The sequence below is a fragment of the Priapulus caudatus genome, unplaced genomic scaffold (genome assembly GCF_000485595.1).
Source record: "Priapulus caudatus unplaced genomic scaffold, Priapulus_caudatus-5.0.1 Scaffold179, whole genome shotgun sequence".
In the NCBI taxonomy this organism is placed as follows: domain Eukaryota; kingdom Metazoa; phylum Priapulida; class Priapulimorpha; order Priapulimorphida; family Priapulidae; genus Priapulus; species Priapulus caudatus.
In genome coordinates, this window is record NW_014577240.1 from 259,965 (window position 1) to 286,593 (window position 26,629).

The 26,629-nt window shown below is 42.0% G+C and overlaps 1 protein-coding gene across 1 annotated transcript in view; it reads right to left on the reverse strand.

Moving 5' to 3' along the window:
• The window catches only part of LOC106806779 (titin-like), a 73,691-nt gene that overhangs the window by 8,975 nt on the left and 38,087 nt on the right, over positions 1 to 26,629 (reverse strand). The window contains exon 2 of the mRNA XM_014808848.1: positions 11,732 to 11,825. Within this exon, the coding sequence (XP_014664334.1) occupies positions 11,732 to 11,825 (94 nt within the window). The remainder of the gene's footprint in view (positions 1 to 11,731; positions 11,826 to 26,629) is intronic.

The following is a 26,629-nucleotide window of genomic DNA, read 5'->3' on the forward strand; positions in this document are numbered from 1 at the left end:
TATATATATATATATATATATATATATACTATATATAAGATCATGGTGTAAGTGCAAATTTGCGCTGAAGTATGAAACGTGCGTGTAATTAGAGAAGGTCTAGTGTTCAGCGTGCGCATGCATGTGCCGCCATCTTTTTTCGCCCAGTGCACAAGTTTGCCTGCATGTAACCTCGCGAACTATATCGCGAGCAACAGCAGGAACAGCCAATTACAGCGGAGAATAATGCGGGCTTACTTATTTTCCTCGTGCGTTCCGCTTAAGAGTTTCAAACGGAGGATATTACGTGGCAGTTTGGGGCGTACGTACGGTAATTGGATTTGACCACGTATTTGCCAAAACACCCGCCTTATCTTTTTGTTGTCAAATTACGCCGGGCATCTGTGCGACAGGCACGCGACTGCGACTTACGTATAGCCCTCACGATCTAGTATGGTGTATACACGTAGGACATGATTGTGCATGCCGTAGGGCATTGGTGCGTCTTTCTTCAAACTATTTTTCATTTTGTACGTATTGACGACGTTACCCTTCACGTAGCGCGAACACTTCAACGTACAGCATTTTTTTATAAATTAACGTAATAATCTCGCAATGTCTCGCGCATAACTATGAGGTAACTGTAACTAGAGCGTACACTGTGTGCAGACGCACACGCATCCACGACTTTCACGCGATACCACAACAATGCCAGTTGATGCTTAGTTTCACTCCACTCGCCAACAGCTCAGACCTCGGGTTCATCTAAAATAACTATACATTAATGAGCTCAAATTACAGTTATGCCCACAAAGTATGTAACGAAATCTCTTTTGATAGACGCCCAGTCCAGGCATTTCGAGCACGCCACAAATCAAGAACTGATTCGAATTTCGCGTATTAGCTACCTCATCTTATTAGCCAAACACTTACGGCTGATAGGGTCTATGTCCCCCAGGGTACTGCCGCGAACGTACCCTGGTACGGTCCGGCTATGACCGGAAACGTACCCTGATAACTATCTATTGACTATGGTTAGGGTTAGTGTTAGGCGTTAGGTTAGGGTTAGAATTAGCGTTAGGTTAAGGGTTAGGGCTAGGGTTAGGGAGTAGGCGTAGGCGGACTCCCTAGACTCAGTTAGTGGCAGTCGCGCGAGCTTACGAGTCCGTCATATTAGATAGAAGTAATTTGAGTTACAGGCGTACGTTTACCGGTATACCGGACCTGTACCCAGGGCTACGTTCCGGCAGTCACCCTGGGGGACATAGACCCTATTCAGCAACACTACGTGCTATGTGCGGAAATTGAACCACGAGTGTATATAGCCTATGTATCGTAGTCTATCGCGAGAACGCGCGAGAGTCGCTTGCGCTAAACCGAAAAATTTTCGACACAATTTAAATCACTGCCAGTTTTGTGAGTGTACCAATCAATGACTGAGTAGATTGTTTTCGGATGTAATTATTTATACTTTCCTACACATGTTCTATTAGAAATTAAAGACTACTCCGAGTGGGTTAATTGTTTACGAATATAATACGAGATGGCAACGTGCGTTCAATGCTGTGTGGAGCATACTTCTCGTTTTTAGTACGCTCGATTGCGTTAATTGCGATAATTATAAGTATTATCTTGTGCGTGATCTGTGTCAGTCGTCACGCAACCACCCTCTTAGATAATGGTGCGCGATACAGCGAAAGTACGTTGTATAGTACCCTCGTTGATATTCCAGTTATCATTGCTTATTGCACCTTCATTCACACTCCGCCTCCTCTTAGAACGATAACTACAGAATATATCCTAGCACTCCTGAATTACAGCTTATTCAGAAAGGCTCATCGCTACCAGGAAAAATGGTCCCGCAGTTACACTAGATAATAGCGGCTCCATATCGGTGACGCGGTTGGGGCTCGCGCTTCTCTCAGTCGTCAGTCAGTTAGTTCAGTCAGTCAGTCAGTTCAGTTAGTCAGTAAGTCGCCGTTATTACGATCAGCAAAATACGCCTCAGGAGTGCCAAGAACAGAACAAATTAATATCAATGGCTGAACGTGCGGCAGCGATTACGAGTAAGCTAGCTGTATCTTCTCTCGGTATTGCAGAAGCTCTCTTATGCGCGCGAGGTTCTGGTTCAGTTTACAGTACACGTCAGGCGGGAATCGCATTACTCGCAGAAAGTTTCCCTGGTTTCAAACACGAGCTAATCAGTGAAAAAGCCTAGTGCAAGACGACATCACGAATTCCTGTAGCACGATTCCTCAAAGACCAGCAAATATGTGATAGAGCCTGAAGTAAAGTGCGCGCGTCTGGCGAATATATTTGCCTTGTCAGTAGAAAACTTGAATTATTAAAAAATCAGGATGCAGATGAACCTGGATGTACGTAGTTATGAGCCGATTTTCCTAGGCTACTGATTTCGCTATAGCCGTTGCCGAACTTGTATATAACTCCGGAAACTCGACGTATCGTTGCGAGAAAGTATTGTCGCATATATCAGAGTCGCTATATTATAGGCTGAGATTAAATGAGACAGAGCATTAGTTTAGTAACTTCATGTCGACCTTTCCATGTAGCATGTCTAATTCTGCCTAACCCCATACTAACTTGTAAAGCCATGTCATCATGAGCATCAGTGCGGTTAACAACAGTCGAAACAAAGATGGAAATTTGCTAGTCTACGAGGAGGTTACTGCATGGCGTACAGCTGGACATAGTTTCAGGATGAGTGTTACGCGTGTTGAGGTTATGCCCTATATCTGTATTCCTGTAATGGAAAGGACTCCGTCGTCGCCTGTTGTATTCCGAAGTAAGAACGTACGAGCAACACAGGTCTGCTGCATTTGCATTAGTGAAGCGCCTATATCATGCATTGTCTTTTACCCTATAAATTAGAGCTGCGGATATTACGTATTGTTTATTCTTCGACAAGCAAACACAAATCAATTGGCTTCAAATTAAACTAGGCTTAGCAACAAACGGTTCGCGAGGCGCTCCAGCGATGTACGTGATTTGGCGTTTATTTATAGCAAACATGCCTTACAGGCTTCGAGAAGAATTAATTGAAAAAAAAAATTATGTTGGTCAATTAGATGACAGTGGGTTTCCGATGGACACTTCTGTCAATTTTTTAAAGAATGTCAAAATAACGCCTAATGCATTTACCTTGGTTATTAAATTAATGCTATCTATTATTTAAGTTGATTGAATGATTATTGTTTGCGATTACTTTTCTGTCATTCTATTATGCGTAGGTAGTGCGAACATTTTAATCATGAATCAATCCTCCACCCGATACACAATATTAAGTATTACCAGGTCTGTGCTAATATTAATGACAGATTGTTTCACTATTTAACCCTTGCATATATGAATCCTTCTGAATAAATGAGCACATATCAGTAATCTCGCATCGAAACGTGCAAAATGCCGTGCTAATGACGCTTTGTTTTCAATGGCACTAATAAGTCTTTACCTTGTTATCATCGCTCAAGGCTCTTGCAAGAGCTAGTGAAGATTCCCCATCACAGCCCTCCATGCCACTGCTCTATGCAATGGACCTTGGTCGTTTGCATCCTGCATAAACGATGGTTCTTGCCGCAATTAGGCCAACTGTTATACTCAGTTCACCATGTACTCATAGCGCTTTCAACGTATAGGAACCAGATGCAGCCCATCTTGGAAAAAATGACAATTTTTCCATCTCTAAAGGCTCACAGTTTAGATGATGGATTGCATTGTGCCATGTAATCTAGGGATCAAGATTTGTGCCCCACCCCTCGCGTGAATGAATGAAATATCTCATGCGACTCAATAACTTCTCACCCTTTGGTTAATTAAATCTACGATTCTTATTTATACTCGCAAAAATATTGGTTCCATAAATGAAGCAGAATGGGGATATTACATGATAATAGTGCAAAAACCTTATGCACTCCAAACACCTCCTCACACTCAACCTCACTCAAACTTACTCGTATACAACGCACACACACACACACACACACACACACCACCACACACACACGCACGCACGCCACGCACGCATCTGCACACAGCACACACGCAGCGCGTGCGCGCGCGTTAGCATGTCGATATGATGGATGGATTAGATGGAATGGATGGAACGGACGACGGACAGGCGGACGACGCGACGCGATGGACCGTATGGATGATGAATGGGGATGGATGAGATAGATAGTAAACAGATATATTATAGTTAGCATAGCATAAATAGATTAGACTAGATTTATATATATATATTATATATGGAATATATAGATTATATATATTAGGATAGACTCAAATACGCATAGATAGATAGATTAGCATAGCATAGATAGGATAGATATGATAGATATGATAGATAGAGTAGATAGATAGCATCAGCATAGATAGATAAGCATAGTATAGCATAGATATGATAGATAGATAGATAGATAAATAGCATAAGATAGGATCAGATAATAGATAGACTTAGATAGATAGATAGATAGATTAGATTAGATAGTATAGATAGATAGCATAAGATTTAGAGTAGACTAGATAGATAGCATAGATTAGATAGATAGTTAGCATAGATAGATAGCATAGATTAGATAGATTAGATTAGATAGCATAGATAGATAGATATGATAGATAGATAGATAGATAGTAGATAGATTAGATAGATTAGATAGATAGATAGATAGATAGATAGATAGATAGATTTAGATTAGATAGATAGATAAATAGATTAGATAGGATAGTATAGATAGATAGATAGATAGATTAGATAGATAGATAGATAGCATAGATAGATAGATAGATAAGATAGATAGATAGATAGATTAGATAGATGATAGTTTAGATAGCATAGATAGATTAGATAGATAGATAGATTTAGATTTAGATATGATGATAGATAGATAGCATAGAGTAAGTCAGATAGATAGATCGCTATCGATAGCTGATAGATAGATAGATAGATAGATAGATAGAGTAGATAGAATAGATAGATAGATAGGATAGATAGATAGATAGATAGATATGATAGATTAGATAGATAGATAGATAGATAGATAGATAGATAGCATGATAGATAGAACATAGATAGATAGATTGATGCGATAGTATAATAGCATGGATATATAGATGGATGCGATGATGGATGGATAGGTATGGCATGGCTATGGATTGGATGTGACTCGGATGCGATGGATGGACATGGATTGGATGGTTGCATAGGATGATGGACAATGGATGCGCATAGAGCGATTCGCGATGGGACTGTCGATGGCATGGTCAATGCATGGGCGCATTGGACCTCGGCCATGGATGGATGGATGGCATGATGGATGCCAGTGGATGGATAGGGTATGGATGGATGGATGCATGCGGATGGATGGGATGGATGGATTGGATGCGATGGCATGGATGCGATGGATGGTATGCGCATGCGATGGATGGATGGATTGGCTATGGAATGGATTGGATGGAATGGATGGCTTGGGATGGATGATGGATGGATGCGGCATTAGGATGGATGGATGGATGGATGGATGGAGAGATGGATGGATGGGTCATGGATGATAGATGGATGGAGTGGATGGATGGATGGATGGATGGTATTGGTATTGGATGGGATGGACTGGATGGAATGGATGCGATGATGGCGATGGATGGAATGGATGGATGGATGGATGGATGTTGCTGTGATGGATGGGCATGGCATGGCATGGATGGTGGTATGGATCGGTATGGATGGATGGATGGATGCGATGGATGGTATAGGATGTATGGGCGAGGTGGCGAATGGCATGGATGCGATGGTGCCGATGGATGGATGGATGGATGGATGGATGGATGCGATGGGATGCAGAGAGGAGGATGCGAGCGAAGGATGGATGGCGATGGATGGGATGGTCATGGATGGATGGATGAGGATGCGATGGATGCATGATGACGATGATGAGGCATGGCATGGATGAGGAGATGAGATGGATGGAGGATGAGAAGATGGATTGGATGCGATGGATGGATGGATGGCATGTGATTGGCATGGGAAATGGATGGATGGATGGATGGATGCCGCTATGGATTGATGGCATGGATGGTATGGCATGGATGCGATGGATGATGACGGTGTCGACTCGGTCCGCCCAGGTGATGGATGGTATCTAGCGCAGCGCTCCCACTAAAAGCCAAGGAAAATAGGGCGGTGCGATAAAATCGCTACGGTGCGCAAGCCTCGAATGCTGCCCCCATCAATATATATACAACTACCTCAAGGCCTGGATGCGATGCTCCGGTAATGGCATGGATGGGCACCCCATGGATGGATGCGCTTCAGCATTATGGCATTGGATGATGGTAAGTGCGATTGGATGGCCATGGAATATGTGCATTGACGAATGGATCAGGGACTCGCGATGGAATTATGGAGTCCCTATGATGATGCATGGGAATGATGGATGAGTAGGATGAGAATGGAAACTCCGGATGAGAGATGATGGAATATGGCTGAATGGTGATGGATGGATGGAATGGATGATGGATGCGTATGGATGGATGGCACAACTAAATAACAGTCAACAGAAAGATGACCCCCCTAAAAAGAACTATATTCAAAATTATAAATGAATTCGAATTTTTAACTATCCCGCCTTACACAGCGCAAGTATGATTCGTCTCTGACATTAACACGTGATGGGATCGGAGCAATGGATGGTGATTGGCCTATATATAGAGATGGAAATAATATTGGCCAATGAAGAATAGTATGGTATTGGAATAAGGTATTATATAATATGTCAATACGAATGAGGCACTGCAGTGATGGATGGCTGGAATGGGTTATTGGGCTACTCGCGCTCGCGCAATGGATGGATGATCGGATAGAGATAGAGAATGTGATGCGATGGCGAATCGTGCCCTATGCATGGACTCGGATGCTGTATGGATGGATGCGATGATGCAGTGACTCTTGATATGGACTCTCATGATGGCATGGTATGGCATGGATGCGATGGATAAAGGCATACGTTGTCGTGATGGATGCGCATGGATGGCATGGATGGATGGGATGTGATGAAGAAATGGGAAATGTGGTCTATATAGATATAGAGTGATATAAGAATAGGATGGCTTATGGATGGCATTGGTATACCAACCTCAATCATTTACATACTACCGATACGAGTATCTACTAAAAGTCACTAAAAGCCCCAAAAAATATTAGTCACAGCAGTACATACAATAAACATACACTACATACATACATACATAACTTTACAGTAACACTAAATATACAATATATCAAAATGATCATACATACACTACATACTAATACATTACATACATACATACATAGGCCCATACATGAGGCATACGGTATAGACATACATACATTATCCATATCAGTATTCATACATATCGATTACCAGTCCTACATACATACAATCTACATTACATACTACATTAGCACATACATACATAACATACTTAATAACTACATGGTCGACATACAATACTCTTTACATACATAACATTATATCAGTATCATTACACTACATTACATCACATACATAACATATTCAATACATACATACATATACATACATACATACATACATACATACATACATACATACATAGATGGATAGATAGATAAAGATTAAAACAACGGCTATGGTGGTAACTAGCATTAACAGCACAATCCCACAATTTCAGGTAAAATGACAGTCCAAATGCCAAGGTAACGATCAATTTAGCTATGAATACATGGAATTACCGCAAGACATGGATTGGTGAAAGAGAAGATAAATGGAATAATTATCATGCGTTCCTGGCATCAGTAGGGCCGACACTTACAGTCATCTACACTGCATTACGATCCTACCCTCTCCATCTTCTATACGTCGCATTTAAAGGTGAACATGCAGGCATCGATCACTTGTGTGCCTCGAAGAATTGCTTACGACGATAATAAGTGAATTAATATACTGACTGCCGATTCCAATGAATAATTAATGACTGCGTACGATGACTACCCGCCGATCTTGAATCGTACAGGCAATGCCGATCACAATGTACATTCACATGAGCGTAATGTGAATATCAATGATGTCTGAGACGGATGCGGCTTTAGTGCAATAGAGGTGTTGCAATTCGCTTTTAATTGCTTCATATCGGTGTTAAATCTAATCGTTTTCGTTCTAGCGAGCTTCCAACCGAAAAGGAATCCTGTTTGGATTCATTCCTGTTCATGCATGATGAATTCTAGTAAACTTTTATCCAGCTCGCTTGCAGGTGTGGCATTTAGTCACTTTTAGTACACAACTTAGTCACAATTAGCATAGGTGTGTGCAGATTCTGGAATTAGTATAGCGCTCTCTATGTGCCAACTATTACCCACAAAATTATCGATCAGAAGAAAGATCACCGCGGACGCATTGTAATAAGAGGAGATTGGTGATCAGTCTAATAATTACATAGATAAATGCGCGGATATGTAAATTAAATGCTGAACGGCATAATAAGGATAAAAATGTTGAAATGTACAATTACCGCCAATGCGTATATCATAAGGCATAAGTCTTCATAATGTCTGTCTGTCTGTCTGTCTGTCTGTCTGTCTGTATATATATAAGATCATGTGTAAGTGCAAATTTGCGCTGAAGTATGAAACGTGCGTGTAATTAGAGGAAGGTCTAGTGTTCAGCGTGCGCATGCATGTGCCGCCATCTTTCTTTCGCCCAGTGCACAAGTTGCCTGCATGAAACCTCGCAACTAATCGCGAGCAACAGCAGGAGACAGCAATTACAGCGGAAATAATGGCTACTATTTTCCGTCGTGGTTTCCGCTTAAAGTTTCAAATCGGGGTGATATTACGTGGCAGTTTGGGGCGTACGTAGGTAATTGGATTTGCCACGTATTTGCCAAAAACACCCGCCTTATCTTTTGTTGTCAAATTACGCGGGGATCTGTGCGACAGGCACGCGATGGACTTACGTATAGCTCACGATATAGTGTATACACGTAGGTACATGTATTGGTGATGCGTATGCATGGTGCGTCTTTCTTCAAACTATTTTCATTTGTCACATTGACGACGTTACCCTTCACGTAGCGCGACACGTTCAAGGTAACACATTTTTTTATAAATTACACGTAATAATCTCGCAATGTCTCGCGATAACTAGAGGTTAACCGTGTAACTAGAGGTAACTGTGTGCAGACGCACACGCATCACGACTTTCACGGATACACAACAATGCAGTTGAGCTAGTTTCACTCCACTCGCAACAGCCGGACCCTGGTTCATCTAAAATAACTATACATTAATGAGCTCAAATTACAGTTATGCCACAAATATGTAACGAATCTCTTTTGTAGACGCCATCCAGGCATTTCTAGCGCCACAAACTCAAGAACTGATCGAATTCGGTATTAGTACCTCAATTTATTAGCAAACACTACGGCTGATAGGGTCTATGTCCCCCAGGGTACTGCCGGAACGTACCCTGGGTACGGTCCGGTATACCGGAACGTACCCTGATAACTATCTATCTGATATGGTTAGGGTTAGTGTTAGGGTTAGGGTTAGGGTTAGAGTTAGCGTTAGGGTTAGGGTTAGGGCTAGGGTTAGGGAGTAGGCGTAGGCGACTCCCTAGACTCGTTAGTGGAGTCGGCGAGGTACGGTCCGTCATATTAGATAGAAGTATTTAGTATCAGCTAGGGTACGTTACGGTATACCGGACCGTACCCAGGGTACGTTCCGGCAGTACCCTGGGGGACATAGACCCTATCAGCAACACTACGGCTATTTGCGGAAATGAACCCACGAGTTATAGCTATGTATCGTGTTATCGCGAGAACGCGCGAGAGTCGCTTGCCGTAAACCGAAAAATTTCGCACACAATTTAAAATCACTGCAGTTTGTGTAGCCAATAATGACGGTAGATTGTTTTCGGATGTAATTATTTTACTTTCGACACATGCTATTAGAAATTAAAGACTATCCGAGTGGGCTTAATTGTTTGAAATATATACGAGATAAACTGCGTTCAATGCTGTCGGGAGCATCTTCTCGTTTAGTACGCTCGATTGGTTAATTGCGATAATTATAATTAATCTTGTTGGTGATTGTGTCATCGTCACGCAACACCTCTTAAGATAGGTGGCGATACAGCGAAAGTACGTGTATAGGTACCCTCGTGATTCCGTTATAATTGCTATTGCACCTTATTACACCCGCCTCTCTAGAACGATAACTACAGATATCCCAGCACTCCTGAATTACAAAGCTAATTCAGAAAGCTCATCCGTACAGAAAAATGGTCCCGAGTTCACTAGAAATAGGTGCATCCCATATCGTGCGCGTTGGGCTCCCGCTCCTCAGTCAGTCAGTCAGTCAGTCAGTCAGTCAGTCAGTCAGTCAGTTAGTCAGTAAGTCGCGTTATATACGATCAGCAAAATACGCTCAGGACTGCCAAGAACAGAACAAATTAATATCAATGCTGAACGTGGGCAGCGATTACCGATAGCTAGCTGTATCTCTCTACGTATTGCAGAAGCTCTCTATGCGCGCGAGGTCGGTTCAGTTATACAGTACACGTCAGGGGGATCGCATTACTACGAGAAAGTTTCCTGTTTCAACACGAGCTAATCAGTGAAAAAGCAGTGCAAGACGACATACGATTGTAGCCGATTCTAAGCAGAATATGTGATAAGCCTGGAGTAAGTGCGCGTCTGGGAATATATTTGCCTTGTCAGATGAAACTTGAATTTAAATAGAGGATAACCTGATGTACGTAGTTAGACCGTTCCTGGTACTGATTTCTATGCGTGGAACTTGTATATAACTCGAACGGTATCGTCGAAATATTGTCGCAATATCGGTCGCTATGATATAGGCTGAGATTAAATGAGACAAGAGCATTAGTAGTAACTTCAGTCGACTCATGTAGAGTACTTTCTGCCTAACCCCATACTAACTTTAAAGCCATGATCATACATCAGTGCGGTTTAACACAGTCGAACAAAGATGGAAATTTGCTATGTCTACGAGGAGGTTACTGCATGCGTCAGCTGGACATAGTTTAGGATGGTGTTCGCGTGTTGAGGTTATGCTATATCTTATTTCCTGTATGGAAAACTCCGTCGTCGCCTTTGACCGCGTAGAACGTACAGCAACAGTCTGTGATGCATTAGTGAAGGCCTATATCATGCAGTCTTTACCAATAATTATTGAGCGCGGATATACGTATTGTTTTATTCTTCGACAAGCAAACACAAAATCAATTGCTTCCAAAATAAACTGGTTAGCAACAACGGTTCGCGAGGCGTCCAGATGTACGTGATTGGCGTTTATATAGCAAACATGCCTTACACTTCGAGAAGAATTAATTGAAAAAAAAAATATTTGGTCAATTAAGATGACGGTGATGACACTTCTGTCAATTTTTAAAAATGTCAAAATAACGCCTAATGCATTTACCTTGGTTATTAACATTAATGTATCTATTATTTAAGTTGATGGAATGATTATTGTTTGCGATTATTTCGTCATTCATATTTAGGTAGGTGCGGAACATTTTAAATGAATAATCCTCCACCCGATACACAATATTAAGTATTACCAGGGGCTAATATAATGACAGATTTTTCACTATTAACCCTTGATATTATGAATCCTCTGAATATATGGAACCAGTAATCTCATCGAAGTGCAAAAGCGTGTAATGACGTTGTTTTCAATGGCACTAATAAGTCTTACCTGTATCATCGTCAAGGTCTGGCAAGGCTAGAGAAGATTTCCCCATCACAGCCTCCATGCACTGCTCTATGCAATGGACCTGGTCGTTTCCATCCTGCAAAACGATGTTCGCAATTAGGCAACAGTATCACATCATTCACATGTACTCATAGGCATTCAAGTATAGCAGGATGCAGCCCATCTTGGAAAAATTGACAATTTTCCATTCAAGATCACAGTAGAGATGGATGCATTGTGCATTAATTAGGATCAAGATTTTGTGGCTCGGTGAATTGAATGAATTCGTCATTGCGATAAATAATTTATTTGGTTAATTAAAATCTACGTTTCATTTATCTCCGCAAAAATAATTGGTTCCATAAATGAAGCAGAAATGGGGCAATTACATGAAATGCAAAAACCTTATGCACTCAAACACCCTCTCACACTCAACCTCATCAACTTACGTATACACACGACACACACACACACCCGCATAGTCTTCCGTGGAGAGTCCACCACAAGCACAGTGAGGTGGTGCACGCCACGACCGTGGGCTTGAGATGCCAGGCTCGCGCCTGACGGGGCGCAGGGCAGCGGCACGCACGCGACGGCACGGCAGCACACACGGCGGGGCCCACGCAGGCGTGCAGCGCGTGTCATGGTCGATAGAGGTGGATGGTAGATGGTGGATGGACGAGCGGAGGACAGGCGGACGCCGGAGATGGAGTATGGATGGAATGGATCGGATAGATAGATATGATAATACAGATAATTAAGTTAGATAGATTGAATCAGATCGAGTAGGATATATATAGATATATACTATCATACTATTAGAGAACTACGTATGTAAATAGAATAGATCTCCGGATAGATAGGATAGGATAGATACGCTCCCGCACTACCGCATAGATGATAGGATAGACTGAGATAGATAGATAGATAGCTCAGAATAGATAGAAGAGTAGGATAGACTCTAAGAATAGATACGAATCGTATAATGGATAGAGTAAGATAGATAGGGGAGATAGATCGATAGATAGATGTATGATAGATAGATAGATTACTGGTAGATGATAGATAGATAGATAGATTGATAGATTAGAGTAGATAGATAGTAGGATAGAGTAGATAGATAGTGATAGATTTAGAATAGAGTATGATAGATGGATAGATAGATTAGATAGATACATAAGGGTAGATAGATAGATAGATGTAGATACGATAGGATAGGAGTCGACTAGCTAGAGTACGATAGATAGATAGATAGGATTAGATCAAGACTAGATAAGGTAGATAGATAGTATAGTAGGATATGATAGATACGATAGAAAACAATGAGATAGATAGATGGATAGATAGCTAGACATAGAATTTTAGTAGCGCTAGAGTAGAATAGCTATGATAGATAGATAAGATAGATAGAATGATAGGATAGATAGATGATGATAGATAGATAGATAGATAGATAGATAGATAGATAGATATGATAAGATAGATTAGATAGATCGATCGATTTAGATCGATAGATGAGATAGGATAGATAGAAGTAGATGATAGATGATAGATCGATAGATAGATAGATAGATAGATAGATGTAGATAGAGTAGATAGCGTAGACTGAGATAGATAGGATAGATAGATAGATATAATGACTAGATAGTATAGAGTAGATAAGTATAGATATACCAATAAGAGATGGATGAGATAGATAGATGGTATATAGATGGATGACTGATGGATGGATGGATGGATGGATGGAGTTAGGATAGGAAAATTGGATGGATGATGGAATTGGATTGGTATGGGGTATGGATGGTGGATGGATTGATGGATGGATGGATGGCATGCATTGGTGGATGGATGGATGGATGGATGTGGATGGATGGGATGGGATGATGATGGATGGATGGATTGGGATGGACAGTGGATGGTGAGATGGATGGGATGATTGGATGGATGGATGGGATGGATGTGATGGTGGATGATGGATGGAAGCTGGATGGCTGTGATGGATTGGGAAGATGTATGGATGATGGGTGGACAGTGTGGATGGGATGGAGTGATGGGTGGAGTGGATGGTTGGTGGAGTGATGTGATGGATGGATGCGGATGTGTATGGAGTGGATGGAGTTGATGGTGGCTGTGGGTGGTGTGGATGGGGAAGGGGACTGGGATAGCATGGGATGGAATGATTGGACTGATGGACTGGATGGAATGGATGGATGTTGTTGATGGAGGAATGATGGATGGTGGATTGGATGGAATGGATGATGATGGATGGAGTGGATGGAGGGTGGATGGATGGAGTGGATGAATGGAATGGATGATGGATATGGATGGATGATGGATGGATGGATGGATGATGGATGGATGATGGATGGATGATGGATTGATGGGATGGATGATGTGATGATGGATGGGATGGATGATGGATGGGATGGATGGATGGATGGTGGTGGATGGATGATCGTATGGATGGATGGATGGATGGATGGATGGATGGATGATGGATGTGATGGATGGATGGATGGATGGATGGATGGATGGTATGGATGGATGGGATGGATGGAGGATGGATGGATGATGGCGGTGGATGGATGGATTGGATGATGGATGGATGGGATGGAGGATTGGATGGATGGAGTGGATGGATGGATGGTGGATGCTGATTGGAGGATGGATGGATGGATGGGTGATGGATGGTGGATGGATGGATGGATGGATGGATGGATTGGATGGGATGGATTGGATGGATGGATGGATGGATGGATGGATGGATGGATGGAGGATGGATGATTGGAATGGATGGATGGATGGATGATGGATGGATGGATTGGAGTGGATGGATGAGGATGGAATGGATGATGGATGGATGATGGATGGATGGATGGATGGATGGATGCTGAATTGGATGAGTGGATGGATGGATTTGATGGATGGATGGATGGAGTGGATTGGGTGGATGAATGGCTGGATGGATGGATGGATGATGATGGATGATGGATAGGATGGATGGGTGATGGATGGAGTGTGATGGATGATTGGATGGTGGATGATGGATGGAGTGGATGTATGGATTGGATGGATGGATGGATACAATACATACGTACATACATACATACATAATACAATACAGTACATGTACAGTACATACATAATACATACATATCATACATAGACATACATTAGATACATACATACTCATACACATTTACTACTACATACTACTCAGTACGATACATACATACTACATACATACAATAGATAGATACATACCGTACATACATACCATACATAAATCATACATACATACATACATACTACATTACATACATACTTACATACTACATACATACCTCTACATACATATCATACATAATACATATCATACATACACAGTAAATACATACATACGTACATAATATCATACACAATACTACATACAATACATAAATAATACATACATACAGTACTCCATGACATACATACAGTGGCATAGCATACATACATACATAGCATAATACTAGCGAATGAATACATACGATACATACATACATACATACATACATCACATACCTCTACATAGCATACAATCAGTAGTGTACATACGATACATCCATACTTACATACATCATACATACATACGCTACAATACATACAATACAATACATACATAATACATGACATAGATACATACATACATACATACTATTACTATACATACATACATACCTACATACATACATACATTACAGCGAGTACGATACATACATACTACTACATTACAGTACTTAGATACAGTACTACTAGTATAATACTATACCATGCTACTAGATTAGCATTGTACATATAATACAACATAGGATACGTACCATATTATACATACATACATACATACATCATACATTACATACATACTACAGGTACTCATACATACGATACAACATAGCATATCATACATAGCATACATAATACTATACATACTATACATTACATACATACATGACATACATACAGTACAGTACATAGCATACATGACATACTACATTACATACATACATACATACTACATACATACTACATACGATACATACATACATACATACATACATACATACATGAATACATACATACATGCTACGTGATGACTACATACATATCATACATAAATACGATCATACATACATACATACATACATCATAACATACAATGACATAGGTCAGTATCATACATATGATACATACTACATACATACATACTATGGGACAGTACAGTACGTGTAGCATACATACTACATGACTACAGTACTATACATACTAGGATGGGATAGATAGATAAAGTTAAAACAGGGCTAGTGGGTGAACTCTGTGTAGGCATTAATAGCACATGACCACAATTCAGGTAACAGAATGACAGTCAATGCTCGAAGGTAGGATCATTTAGCTTTATGAGTAGACATGGAATTAACGGCAAGACATTGGATTGGTGAAGAGAAGATATTGAATAATTATCGATGCGTTCCTGGTATCAGTAGGCGGGCGTGACCTTGACATCATCTCCTGCAGTTACGATCCTACTCTAGTCCTCTTCTTATACCGTCGCCTTTAGAAGTGAAAGGCCTGCAGATGGATCACATATGTGTGCTCGAAGAGATGCTGTACGACGAAATAAGTGAATTAGATATACTGACTGCCGATTCAATGAATAATTATGACTGGCGTACGATGACTACACGCGGCGATGTTGAATCGTACAGGCATGCGATCAGCAAGTGCATTCCTGAGGGGCGTAATGTGAATAGTCTATGATGTCTGAGACGGATGCGCTTTAAGTGGCAGAGTGAAGGAGGTGTTGCCTAATCTCGCTTTTAATTGGCTTCATAATGCGGTGTTAATGTACTAGTTTTTCGTTGCTAGCGGGAGCTTGCCAGCGAAAAGGATGCTGTTTTGGAATTTCATTCCTGGTTCATGCATGATATTGCGTAGTCACTTTATCCAGCTAGCTTTGGGCAGGTTGGCATTGTAGTCCTTTAGTATCACAAACTAGTCCAATTGATGGGTGTGTGCAGAATTCTGGAATTAGTGATACGCGCTCTCAACGTATGTGCAGCTATTACGGCGCACAATCTATCGCTGCGCAGAAATGATCACCGCCGGACCATTTGTAATAAGAGGAGATTGGGTGATTCAGTCTATAATTCATAGCTAAATGGCGCGGATATGTTAATGAGTGCTGAACGGCATATATAGAGGAGTAAAGAGAATGTTGAGATGTACAATATACGCAATTGCTATATCAATCAGCAGTAAGTCTCATATGGCTGGTACTGTCTGTCTGCTGTGCGTGTCGTCTGGTCTTGTGTCTGTCTGGTGTCTGTCTGTCCTGGTCGTGTCGTGTTGTCTGTCTGTCTGGCTGTGTCTGTCTGTCTGTGTGTCGTGTACTGTCGTCTGGTGTGTCTTCGTCTGTCTGTCTGTCTGTCTGTCTGTCTGTCTGTCTGCTCTGGTGCTGTCTTCTGGTCTGTCTGTCTGGTCTGTCTGTCGTCTGTCTTGCGTCTGATCTGTTCTGTCTGTGTGTCTTGTTCTGTCTGTCTGTTCTGTCTGTCTGTCTTCTGTCTGTCGTCTGTCTGTCTGTCTTATGTCTGTTGGTCTCCTTGTCTGTTGTCTGTTGTCTGGCTTGCTCGTCTGTCTGTCGTCTGTAGTCTGTCTGTCTGTCTGTCTATCTTATCGTAATCTGTCTGTCTGTTTCTTGTGTGCTGTCTGTCGTGTACTGTGCTGTCTGTTATCTGTCTGTCTGTCTGTCTGTCTGCCTGTCGTGTGTGTGTGTGTGTGTGTGTGTGTGTGCGCGTGCGTGCGTGCGTGCGTGCGTGCGTGCGTGCGTGCGTGTGTGTGTGTGCGTGTGTGCGTGTGTGCGTGTGTATGTGTGTGTGTGTGTGTGTGCGTGTGTTTCTCTTTCTTCTTCTCTCTCTCTCGCTCTCTCTTCTACTCTCTCGTTCTGTCATCACTGTCTCTCGTTCTCTCTTTGTGCTTATGCGCTGCTTTATTGCCACTAAAAGTCTACGGGAATATTATATGAGCGCATTCCACACCTACTTCATTATTTTATATAATGAGCGGCAAAATTACGTTTTAGACGGCATGATAACCCCACAAGTGGAATCTACCCAAGCTTTGTTTGTTAAAAGGCGCACGCGAGAGCGGTGTAGTAAAGCCTAGCGCAGACTCGCGACTTTTTCATGCAACTTCGAAATTGCTATAAAATCGCTATGTCTGCGGGAACGTACAACTGCAACTCGTAGCGATTCTGGTCGCTTGCAACGAGTTGCAAGAAATCATACTGGTTTGATTTTCAGCAACTCGTCGCTTCCAATTGCTTCGAAATCGCATGTGTGCGCACACACGGTGAAGCGTGCGACCGATCGCATGCGGTTGCAAGTTGCAGTGACATGCAACCAAAAGTCGCAAGTCTGCGCTAAGCTTAAGGGGTGGGAGTGTGTTTATCTGTATTCGAGAAAGCGTGAGCGCGTGAGAGAAAAATTGTGAGCCAGTATCAAAGACAGCAAGAACGCACCTGCATGCATACGTGAGCGAGTATGTTAGCGTGAGAAATGGAGGGGACGAGATGGATAGCAAGAGAAGGACAGAGACGACGAGATTTAGAGAGAGCGAGAGAAGATAGAAATGAAAGAGAGAGCGAGTGAAGAGAAGGGAGAGAGAGTATGAGAGAGCTCGAGAGAGGAAGATAAAGGACAGGGGAGAGAGAGCACGAGTTATACTTTACTAGCTTGTTCATTATAAATTTTTTCATTAGGAATTCTTTGTTTACAAATTCCTGATTGGAACATTTCTGTGGTGATTGGTAAGAATAGCCACATCTAACGATTGTAAAAGAAAATGCTTACAGAGACATTTTTCACTGACATAGCATTATGCTTGTTTACGTATTTTTATAGAAGTTTTGTTTTATTGTCAAAAACGGCTGCAGGGATGATGTTATTCATTCACCTATTCACTCGTTTATTAATTCGTGCGTCAGTTCGTTTGTTCCTTTCTTCTTTGTGCATTGATTTATTTATTCATTCACTTGATTGATTAGGCATAACCGGTACGTACTATAGTAACTCGCTGACCTCAATTCTACATCGGCATTAAACGATGACATACATCCCTTGAATAGGGTGAATAAATTATCTTCGCTTTTAAATTCTGTGTTCTCTTTTATTCTGTTTTCTGCGCTGACCAACGTTATATAAACCAATTCGGACGGTCATCACTTAAAAAACTAATCCTACCTAAAAATAATAAATAACCAACTCATACAGTCTAGCCCCCATGCATGTAATAGGAAGCAACCCGGTGTCTACAGAGAACCTAATTTGTTGATGATTTGCTTGTGCGTGCGTGCGTGAATGTCTACGCGTGCGCGTGCATGCGTTCGTATGCGTATGACTGGGTGTCAGTGCGTGTGTGCGTGTGGTAAAGCTGGTGCACATGTCTGTGTTATAATCAGTATTTGGTACTGCCTGAGTGACATTATAACTCAGATGCTACCCTAATAATGTGCGACAAGATGCAATATCTAACGCAGTGCTGCAGCAGAGTCGATAACAACTTCTAACAGCTTACTTTAAGCACGCTAGCGGTTCTGCCTCTGGGATTACAATCCCGACCTGACTTGCAATTAGGTGGTTAGATTTTACGTACAAAATCCACGACCAACTCTCTTCTTGAGAAAAAACAATCGAGAAACGCTGTCACGGTGCCACGTGGCGCGGGCAGTGTTAGACCAATTGCATTGAAAGAAAGAAAAACATTCGAAGCCTCAGTAAAGTGGCAGTGCAGTGCGAATGGAGTACGTGCCCGAGATCGATCATATTGATTAGAAGCAAACTATCTAAACGCGCGAGTATTGTCGGAACAGCATTGAAGAATGCATGGTCCGTTATAATCTTCATAGGAGGGTGTGATCGCCAGGTGAATACAGTAGTGGCGCGTAATTAACCGGGCAGAATATTACTATGCATTCAGTAGTGGTGCCTCGTGCTGTGGTAAAAATGTTAACGTGAGATTTTTGTGCTAGCATATCGTACGGTGATGGTTCAGATTTGGATACTGTTAACTGAAAATTGTTAAACGAAAATTTTGTTTCGCCAAAATACGGTAGCATTCGAGAATGGTGATTTCGAGACTATGTGTGTGAGGCAGAGAGAGCGCCTACGGGCGTGCGAGAGAGGGGAGTGAGAGAGAGAATAGGGAAGCAGAGAGACCCATTGTAAAGCGGAACAATGGTTCCGCTCTTTTGTAGACATCGGATAATTAATTGCTAAGCACTATAGCTTCGTACATAAATGGAACAATGTCGTACGTTCTTAGACGCATAACTAATAGATTGACACAATCAACGGACCGAGGCCAAACAAACTGAATAACAGAAAACCACGCCTATTGTAATAGTGCTACTCTAATTTTAATTTCAGTCCAATCAGCACTGCGTCGTTGAAATCTTCGTCAGAAATACCAGCAAGCAATTAAAGCTAGCCTTCTATGAACAGCAAAATAAATTAAGCTAATTACAAACTTCTAACACCCAGCGATGCGCCACTGAAATCGCGACATTAATTATCTTCAGAAGATGCGAAACCTGGCAGCGATGGCACCCCCTCTTAGCTGCAGGGCGGCATGCAGGCAGGCAGGCAAGAAGGCGGTCAGACAAACAAGCAAGCACGCAGGTAGGCAAACACGCATGCAAGCTGGCAGGCAAGCAGGTAGGCAGGCTAGCAGGCTGGCAAGCAGGCAAGTAGGCAGGCAGTGTGTAGGTGTATGCGTGGAGGCGTTAGTTACTAGAACGTTATTTAGACTTTGGAGCATGACCCTAATCCTCGCTCTATGAGAGACTTCAATGTATGAGAAACCACGATGGGAAGGTAAATTCTATTTACTAGTTGAGGGAGTTAACGTAATCGCTCCTGTTCCCGATTTTTCAGCAATGTTTAAGCTTGCATAGATGCAACCTGTTCAGATTGAGCCCGCCTGATTCTGTGAGCGGGAGACTGTGCGTAGCGTGTCGCGCTACCCCATCACGAGTCTTCGCTACATACTCGAGTAAATAAGCCTTCGTGGCGATGTGAATCATTGCGGCAAAACATATGTGAGGATCTATAGTTTATACATCTATATCTATATGCTTTAGCCGTAACACGAATTAAATATGAAGGCGTCGACATTTGTAGCAATGTCAAACTAGAGGAGTGTCGAACGCAGCTAGGAAATATGGCACGGACGGCTTACTGAAAAGCACACAATCTCCCAGAAAGTAGGCCTACGTAGTATTAATATAAAGTGCGTTTTAATATAAAACTGATTTTCCAGTATTAACATGTCCCACTGCTTAAAACGCAATTTTGCAAACTTTCTCTAATACTTCCCGCGGAATTTGGCCTGGGTTTAGACAGCGTTAGTTTCGTATATAGTTAAGATCCACTATTGATGTGATTTTAATATCAGGCAAGGTGCACCGACGTGCGCGTGACTTGCAAATGACAATGCATTTAGAATTTTCCATCTCTAATGGAGCGCAATTAGCTAGAACAAACGCACATCAAAGGCATTCCGTTTGTCTGGTCTAAGCAAGGATGATTACGTGTGTTACGTAACATTTGTGAAATTGCGAGCGTTTAAGAAAATCGCTCATCCGTTAACAGCGTTCGGTTGATTTTTATTTAGCAAGATGTCCAGACGCCCATATACGTGTTGTTAGCTTATCACACCTAAAACGATGTAGTAACATCGGCTTGTCCTACGTTTAGGGCCTCTAGTAAGCTCATACTTGTAGGTGATTGTACAACATGCGTTTGGAAATGTATGTGTGCTACCATGCATGCGTACGTGCTTACTACGTGTGCGTGTTTTCTTTGGTGTTGTTTTGCAAAGTAAGCCCATGCAGATTTATACCTCTTATATAATCCATGCAAATTTCTGTGCGATCCATGTGGCGTCGTTAGTGTTTGCTGAAACTCGACCATTATAATCCATAACTCGTGTCCATGAGAAATGCAAATTCGTGATATAGAGAACCGCAGAAAATAATTGGCTGGCTTCCAAAATCGTAAATCGCTCTGTCGTCTTCAGCGCAGCGTGCTATTTCATGAAAACGTATTACAGTAAATCTGTTTTAAAATATGAATTCCAAACTCTAACTCATGAATAAACAGACGAAAATATAATACCGAATATTTAATTTCCGATCTGCTATGACATTCAAGAGTAATGACAGTACGATATGTTTCGACACGATGTTACACGTAAAAATACAGTAAAAAACGGAACGTCGAAAAAATGACAATTTTCCCCTAAAAAAATTTCCCATCATAGAAATTAACTTATTAACCGGATGGCAGAACCTACGAAACTCTAAAAGGAAGTATGCAAATGATTCGTGTGCAAGAGCGATTTCCTTACGTGGCCTTATATTCCCGTATATAGCTGTTATCCGAGTATAACATGACCAGTTAAGGATACTGTTAGGGTTAAGGACGAGTAACAATGTAAAGGGCATTGCAACATAACTGCTCTTCAAATTCAATCAAACTCATATCCATTTCATAAGAGAGATGTGTCTCTACGCTCTCGATGAATTTATTTATTTTTAATCCATCGCTAATTATGTGACGGCAAAAATTGTGAATTTATACAAAAGATGTACAAAAATGTTGTAGTGATTTTCAAAACGCAACATTTCGTAAACAAAGAGCCATAACTTCTCTAACTAATTCCAAGGATCTTTTTTTTCCTTTGATATGTTAGCATTGAAACGTAACAAAAGATTTTGGAATCGGAGTTGTGAGTTTCGAGAAATAGCGTTTGAAAAATCAGCAACTTTAGCATTTCTAATAATGGAGATATTAGCACTTTTCTAAATTTCCCATGATTGAAAGCCTGTGTTAAGAATTGACTAATGCGGGGATTTGAAACCGTTTGGGAGGCTATATACATAATTTCTACGTATGCATAGCTGCCCATGGGTGCAATCTATCAAATAAAGTGGGTATTGAAATTTCGACCGAAAATCACCTCCCAACCCTAACAGTATCCTTAAATAATTATTGGTGAGTTAACGCTGTCTCGTGCAGTGCTGAATGCAGCCAAGTGAATGTCCTTATCTCGCTGTCTAACTAATTGCACGCCATTATAGATGAAAAATTTTAGATTCACTGCTGTCATTTTCAAGTCGTGTTTAGCCGGCGAACAGCGCCTGAGATTAAAATCAGTCCATAGCCGATTTTATCTATATACGATAATAAACATGCTCATGTATACCCTAATATAACATGCTTCAGCGTGTACGGGAACGCTGTGCGTGCGTGCGTGCGTGCGTGCGTGTGCGTGCGTGTGCGTGCGTGCGTGCGTGCGTGCGTGCGTGCGTGTGTGTGTGTGTGTGTGTGTGTGTGTGTGTGTGTGTGTGTGTGTGTGTGTGTGTGTGTGTGTGTGTGTGTGTGTGTGTGTGTGTGTGTGTGTGTGTGCGTGTACGTGGGATTGTGCATGGGCTTGTGCGTGTGTGTGTGCTTGAGTCCCTTCATGTGCGCATTTGCTCGGAGCTTGTAATACATTAGCAGATCTCGCCGCTATATCCACGTTGAGCTCGAGATATATTCACTGAATCTTCTGCATCCCGCTGCCACCACACATCACGTCGACCTGCGGTACTTTCACTGCATTCCCCGCCCTCCAACACATTTACGTTTATCCTTTGACGCCCACTCCCCATCCATTAAGTCAATCTGATGGAGCACACAAACACTCCTCTCACCGGGTTCCATGCTATGAGCGCCGAAGAGAGAAGTTGTTCACATAAAATTACCATGCTTATTAACAAAAATTTGTGAAGGAATCGATCGCTTGTAAACCTGTAGATGCCTATTGCGCATCGTCTCCGTATCGGTATCTAACTTCTTAAATAGGGCATAAACAGTAAATCTCATGCCGAAAACGTTGGTTATACGGTTATAACAACGGTTATACGGTAATATAAACATATGCGCACACACGCACACACCTGAGCACATTCGCTCACTCACATACGTTCGCACACACATCGGCGCATGCACGCACAGACCTGCACGTACCCGCACTCACTCGCTTACTCGTAGGCGCCGCACATAAACCCGCACCCATGGAAGCACAACCACACTCATATCATCACTCGTATTCATTTAGTGTGCCATGCAGATTGTTTGCTAGGATAGCATTCTATGTCTGCTGGCCGCGAGGCGAATCATGGTGTATTCTATAGCCCCTCGCTATTCCCCTAGAAATAGATAGAAGGCAGAGAATGCGAGATACTGACCAGCACACTATGTGCCCGATAACCACGCAGCAACGCTTCAACAACTCTTAGACTGACTCCGAGCGTCCCTACGGCTGCGCCAACACGGCTTGATACCAGCAACGACTTACACGGAGTCTGTTTAGGTTCCTCCGCCTTTTCATCACTATTAATGATCCCAGTGGTGATCGTAGGTAGCGATTAGGTTAATGGTGTCGATAGATTAATTAAGGCTAGTTATCGGCACGATAGCAGGCGACGCGGTTGCTATAACAAACGGCAGACGATGAAGCCGACGCAATTCTCAGAAGCTGTAAATTCACGTCTGCGCATCTGCACATCTCTGCGCCGGAGTGATCGCGGATGCGGACTCGCAAGAGACGGCAACCTCTAGCAGTCTCCACTTACTTCTTGCACAACACGCGAGCAGAGAGCATCACGTGAACACTATCTAGATTAGCGTCACATTAAGTTAGCGTAAGACGCATGCGCGTACGGCCTGGCAGACGAACAGGCAGACAGAGAGGGGGACAGGCAAATAGACAGACAGGCACATTGGCGTGCAGGCATGCAGGCAGACAGGCAGACATGCAGACAGGCAGAGAAGCTGTCCTTAGACGGTATAAGCCACTGCAAAGCTCTCCCGAGTCGTGTGGCGGTAGTATTCGGTGTTTAGTTTAAAACGATACGGACACACACTATAGTTGCCCTAAATACAGTGCGCAGCCGCGCGCATCTACGCATGGCTGTCCGTGAAGCCATGCCGCGTGCGTGGGAAGCAAACTACGCGCAAAATCTCCACTATACGTCCCACGGATAAAAACATTGGCGTAGGTATATCCGTAAAGATTGAATTCTCGCAGAGTTATGGTAAGCAAGTCGATATATATTAAGTAGATGTGAGTGTATTGCGTGGGAGAGCCGGCGGTTGCAAACAGACCTCTGCAGCTGGGAGTGTTCATGTAGTGGACCGAATGTAGATAATAGATATTCAACACTCAACAGTGTACAGATATATTGTGAAAAAAACGCGCAGGTTACGAATGGCGGACAAAACATCCCCGCCAACACTACGACTTCATTTCGTTAGATAAGAATATATATATATATATATATACGGAGAAAGAAGAAAGAGACAGCGCGGATGCGCGCGTACCTGCATATATAATTTCTAAACCTTGACAACCCTTAATAAAAATTCCCTATATACAAAAGAGAAAATGTGTATTCATTATAATTACTTTATCATCAGAATTAATATTGATTTCCGTAGTTCGTATATAATATGTAATAAGCGATGAGCAGCGCTTACGCCGGCAATGTACGCACAACTTCAGTAAAGCTGCTACTGCATGTAAGTGTTAAGTATTGCAATTAACGCATAATAACCTACGAGAAACGCAAAGCGAACGAAATAAGATTCTAAATCATTGATATCCGCTAGATTTTACGCGCACATGAGATTGAATGTTTTACCGAAACATCCATAAAACGCAGTTCGCCATTGCACGGTGGTATTCTTACGAGTACGCACACTGTTTCCTGCGTATTCCAGCCGATTGAGATGTTAATAAGTGTACTCTCGGTAAAATTCTGCGTAGAGAGGCTAATGCAAACAGCAAACCAGAGCGGCATCGTTACTTGCAGGCATATTCCCCTCATTCGCCCTAAATTGAATTTCGGCACGCGTTCTTCGCGAATGGGATCAATGCGAGTGTGCATGCGCTGACGTCACGCCGAACTGCTAACAATTTCACATTTATTCCCGGAATAAAACAGGGCTGCATCGCGTCGGCGCATGTCAGGCGCACATGCATAGCGCATATGTCGACGACGTAGGATGATCACATTCATGAGGAGGAAGCGACGACACAAGGTCACCGCGGCGGTCAAGGGCTTTCAATATGACCTAGCAGCTGCTGCATGCTTGGCGAGAACCGCACAGTTACGTAGTCACGCACAGCCACACACGCACGCGCACATGATATTACCCACGCACACGCACACGCACACGCATGCACGCAGGTATGCATGCACGCACATACGTACGCACACATACACGCTTTCAAAACGCCTATGCTTCTTTATTTCTTGTTATCAGATACTTGATAAAAGCAAAATATAGTGAGAGTTTATTATTGTAAGATTGTATCATATAACTTGCTTATATATGGGTATTATTATACGCTTTGGAACGTGTTATGCTGACATTGTGTAACTAATATAACGAATGTTATAGACAGCATTTTGTATTTGCCATTCATTCGAAAAACCGGGGGCCCGTTGTCAGAAAAAAAATTAGTCTTAACATTAGTCTTAACATTAACTTCCACTCGTTAACCGTTGACAGAAACATCGTAATGTTACGAGAACGAAAAATCCTCGCAAATATCCTCTTAACATTACGAGAGCCCAGAACCTCTCGTAACTTTAATGTTAAGTTGAAAATAACACATTTACACTACGAATTACATTTATAGTGATATTATATTTTATAATAATGAATAAAATGTGTGTTTTTCTTGAAAAACACGTCAAAATCATTAATTATCTACCGCGCTAATAAAACAACATCATTTACAACACTGGGTACT